Genomic DNA, 4,858 nt, shown 5'->3' with positions numbered 1-4,858 from the left:
GACCTTAATAAAATGAAAAGGATAAAATCCCTCGGTAAATATTGAGTCACATACCACATATGATTAAGTAGCCTTCCGCCATATAGCAAGAGAACTTGGCTGCTTTTTTAATCGGAGGCTTGTTGAGGACACTCAAGGCCACACTTTTACACGAGTATGTTTGAGCTATTGGTGGGTCTTACTCAACTAGTTTCATAAAATCCGGATGCTTGAAAACTTGATTATTATGGAAACTAAAGGCAAAAGCTAGGCAAAACATATATGATATGTTTAGGCAATGTGTTGTCAACTAGCTGATCTAGGAGTCGTATAGAGATATGATTGGTAAGCTTAGTTACCTACCTAATCCACCTATCATAGTTTGTTGATCACACTCAAGGCCATGACTAGATGGATGGGATCCTAGCCCACTAAGAGAATCCTAGTAGAGATCTCTCGAGGTGATATGGAGGGCTCTTATCTTGTAGAAAATAGTGGGAGAACTATTTAAAATTTTAAAACCCTATTTTAAATAGTTTATGCATGATGTTTACTTATTGCTTTATTTTATCTATTTAGGCATAATTTATATACATGGCGAATAATCTGTTACTGACGAGCATCTTAGATGCAAATAAACTCATTGGCCCAAACTTCCTCGATTGGTTTCAAAACCTCAAGATCATTTTGAAACAAGAAAAGAAATCTTATGTCCTTGATACTCCCATTCCACCAGTCCCTATTGTTGATGCTAGTGTTGAGGATAAGGAGGCATATGAACATCATAAGGATGACGATAATCAAGCAGAATGTGTGATGCTAGCCAATATGACCCCTGAGCTCCAAAAGCAACATGAACACATGGATGTCCAATCCATGATTCTTCACCTTAGAGAACTGTTTGATAAAGAGGGGCGCATTGAGAAATATGAGATCTCTAAAGAACTATTCTAATGCAAGATGGTAGAAGGCAGTTCTGTTAGACCCCATGTGCTGAAGATGATTAGACTCATTGAGAGACTTGGATAATTGGGATTAGTAATGGATCATGAGCTAAGTATAGACTTAATTCTACAATCTTTTCTTGACAGCTTTAGTCAGTTTTTGTTGAACTTCCATATGAATCGATTGGAAGCCATTCTTCCTAAACTTTTGAATATGCTAGACACGGCAGAGAGGTCCATCAGGAAAGATAAGGGATCACTGCTTCTTGTTTCTTCTTGTAAGGCTCATACGAAGCAACAGAAGAAGAAAGCCTAAAAGGGGAAAAAGGTAAAATCCCAAAATGAAAAGGCGTTGAAGCCTAAGGGAGGTGTCAAAAAGGACATAGAGAAAAATATTTGCCATCATTGTGGCAAACTTGGGCATTGGAGGAGGAACTGCAAGGAGCAGATAGCAACTGTGAGCAAGAAAAAGAAACTTATTGAAGTTTCTGATTCAGGTACCATTCGCCAAGTAATTCTACTTTATATATTAAAGGTATATGATACCTCTAAGTTGGTTATCATATGTTTGACATATTGCTGTGACCAAAGATAAACAAGAGTAGGATCTTGGATTAGGAGATGACCACATGGATGGACTACCTAAAGCATTAAATGCTACATTGGATTGTTACACTTTTATTTATCTCGATATGTTGGATTATTTTTTTGGATGTTTTTGAAACATTAATTATGTAATTGCCATGGGAATGGCTGGTGAAACATTTGTCTTTAGCATTTGGATGTGGAAGCTTTTATGTTTCATGTTTGAATAATTATTTGGAATAATTATGTCACATTTAATTATCCATGCTTCATGTTTATCCTTGTAATGATATTTGAGCAATTATGAATTATGTACAATTGATCAAAAGGTTAACTATTGATTCATATAAAATGGAACTTTCTTAAGAGCAAAACATAGAGATGAATATTCAAGAAAGAAAGCAACTTCATATTGCAATATGATTTGGTCCATATCTCTCTAACATAAAAGCCCATTATGATATTCCAAACCAATGTGATTCCAAGCATACATTGAGATGTATATACCTCATGGAACATTCAAAAGAGTTTGAATATTACTGTCACAAAGTATCTTGGATTTAGTGGGAGCCCAATCACAACAAAAAGTTTAAAAGGGCCAAATGGCATAACATAAAGTGACTCATGCATATGATGCATGCAACAGAGTCTAGTTGGAATGGTCCCAAGGAGCAAAAGGGATTATATGTATATATAAATAAAGTCATATACATTCTATTATAAAGGGCTCAAATAAGAAGATATTTATATCGTTAGTTCATGGAACTAATAAAGGGTTCTGGACATTGTTATTGTAACAATGAAGCCATAATGATAGAACTTGGGTCTCATTGGATTAGGACATTGTGTGGATTATGAGTTTATGAAACTCATCTTTGCTAGCACATTGTTAAGGCATAACACTCCCAATCCTTAAATAAGGATTTTCTAATTCATTAGTGTGGAGCACTGTTTAAGGCTGTACAAGGATTCCTTGGACAACTTTGGTTTGCAACACTGGGCTGAGGTGGTTGAGCTTTTTGAAGGAAAATTAGTGGTTTAACAAAGGATTCATCAACCTTTGTTATTAAGGTAAATTTGATATGATCTTGCATATATATTTTATTTGTAATTTAATTTCGTACTCAATTCGGCATGAAAAGATCCTAGGAAGGTGAGGCGTAGTTTAATCTTAAATTTATTTCCTTTGCATTTATTTGTATTTGATGCATGATTAGCCCTTACCTAGCAATTTGGCCTCTTTAATGTACCCAGCACCCTTATGTGCCTAATGAACTAGGTATTTCACCCTTTTATTGGGAAGTTTGTTAAAGTTTATTTTAATGATATTTTGGTGTATAGTAAAAGTCAAAAAGTGCATTTGGAACATTTACGGTATATTTGAAGTATTTTGAGAGCAAAAGCTTGTTGCTAACTTAAAGAAGTGTGAATTTATAATAAACAAAGTTATCTTCCTAAGATATGTTGTTTCAAATCAAGGGATTGATGTGGACTAAAGCAAAGTTGATGCTATTATCAATTGGTTAGTTCCAAAGTCACTTCATGATGTTCGAAGCTTTCGTGGATTGACCTCTTTTTACTAGTGTATCATCAGCAACTTCAGTTCTATTGCTGCTCAACTTATTGAATGCCTCAAGCAGGATAGTTCTATATGCAATATCAAGGCACAACATAGGTTTGAGGAATTGAAAGATAAGATTACTAAAGCTCTCATGCTTGCCCTTCTGAACTTTGATTTGGTGTTTAAAGTTGATTGTGATGCCTCTAATGTTGGTATTGGTGTTGTTCTTTCTCAAAAAGGATGACCAATTGCCTATTTTGGTGAGAAACTCAATGATGCAAGATTAAAGTACTCAACATATGATAAAGACTTTTATGTTGTTATTCTAGCCCAGGATCATTAGCGCCATTATTTGTTGCCAAAAGAATTCATCTTGTATTCTGACCATGACACCCTTAAACACCTCAACTCCCAACACAAGTGTAATTATTGACATGTAGCTTGGAGTGAATTTCTTCAAGCCTTTCCAATTCTCTTCAAGCACAAATCAGGTGTGCAAAACAAAGTAGCTGTTACTTTAAGTTGTCACCGTAATTTCCTTAGTTGAAGGTTGTTGGCTTTAAATTTGTGAGAGAATTGTATTAGAAAGACCTTAAATTTGGTTAAATATGGAAGTTTAGTTCCCAATATCCTTATCGATAATTTCATCAGCAAGAAGGGTATCTTTTCAAAGGTAACCAACTATGTATCCATAAATGTTGGTTGTGTTAATCTATTATTTGGGATGCTCATAATAGAGGGTTGGCTAGACATTTTAAGAGAGACAAAGCATTAGTTCTTGTGAAAGAAAAGTTTTATTGGCCCAAGCTGGAACAAGATATCATCCAATATATTCAAAGGTGTCGTATTTGCCATATTGCCAAATTTGGAAGTAAAAAATCTGGTATGTATAAACCATTACCCATTCTTGAAGCTCCTTAGGTAGATGTGAGTATGGATTTTGTTTTGGGTTTGCCAAAAACTCAAAGGCAAAATGATTATATAGTGGTCGTCGATTGATTTTCCAAAATGGCTCATTTTGTGCCAGGCCATAAAACAAATGATGCTTCTCACATAACTAATTTGAACTTTAAAGAAATTCTGCGTCGTCATGGAATTCCAAAAACCATTACTTCAGATTGAAATGTGAAGTTCATGAGTCATTTATGGTGAACTCTCTAGAGGAAAATGGGAACTCACTTGCAATTTAGTTCAGCAAGTCACCCTCAAATGGATGGTTAAACAGAAGTGGTCAACAAAAGTTTGAGAAACTTATTATGAAGCTTTGTGGTTAAAAACATTCTCTAATGGGATCTTGTGTTAGTACAAGCAGAATTTTCTTATAATAATTCTGTGAGCAAAACCACTAGAAGATGTCCATTAGAAAGAGTGTATGGAATGTGCCCTTTTAGTCCCTTAAACCTTCTTGTGTTACCAATTACTTGTGAATTTAGTGTTGACGCTGAAGAACGTGCAAACAAAATCAAGAGGCTTCATGAAGAAGTTTGAGAGAAAACTATTTGTTAGACTATTAGATACCAAAAGCAAGCCAACAAGGACAAAAAGCTGGCTAGTTTTAAAAAAAGAGACTCAATGTGGATTAATTTAAAGAAAGAGTGTTTTCCTAAGTCTTGTGCAAAACCATCTCGTTTGTTGATGGACCATTTCGAGTCTTGGAACGTACTAATGAGAATGCTTTCAAGAATGAACTTTCTGGAGATTATGAAGTTTCTACAACTTTCAATGTACCTGATCTTTCTCCTTACTATGAAGAACATGAAGACCACATGGATCTTGAAAACAAATTTTC

The 4,858-nt window shown here is 34.9% G+C and overlaps 1 protein-coding gene across 1 annotated transcript; it reads left to right on the top strand.

Moving 5' to 3' along the window:
* Positions 1-573: 573 nt before the first annotated feature.
* Positions 574-933, top strand: LOC110411853 (uncharacterized). The gene has a single exon (XM_021422188.1). The coding sequence runs from the start codon at positions 574-576 to the stop codon at positions 931-933; it is 360 nt and encodes a 119-aa protein (XP_021277863.1).
* Positions 934-4,858: the final 3,925 nt, after the last annotated feature.

The sequence above is a fragment of the Theobroma umbraticum genome, unplaced genomic scaffold (genome assembly GCF_002168275.2).
Source record: "Theobroma umbraticum cultivar Fairchild unplaced genomic scaffold, ASM216827v3 scaffold_95.0, whole genome shotgun sequence".
In the NCBI taxonomy this organism is placed as follows: domain Eukaryota; kingdom Viridiplantae; phylum Streptophyta; class Magnoliopsida; order Malvales; family Malvaceae; genus Theobroma; species Theobroma umbraticum.
Note: the sequence above shows the minus strand (reverse complement) of the source record. Positions and strands in the feature narration are given on the sequence as shown.

Excerpts from the sequence above, each read along its gene's own strand:
- LOC110411853 (XM_021422188.1), top strand. The coding sequence starts at position 574 with ATGGCGAATAATCTGTTACTGACGAGCATCTTAGATGCAAATAAACTC.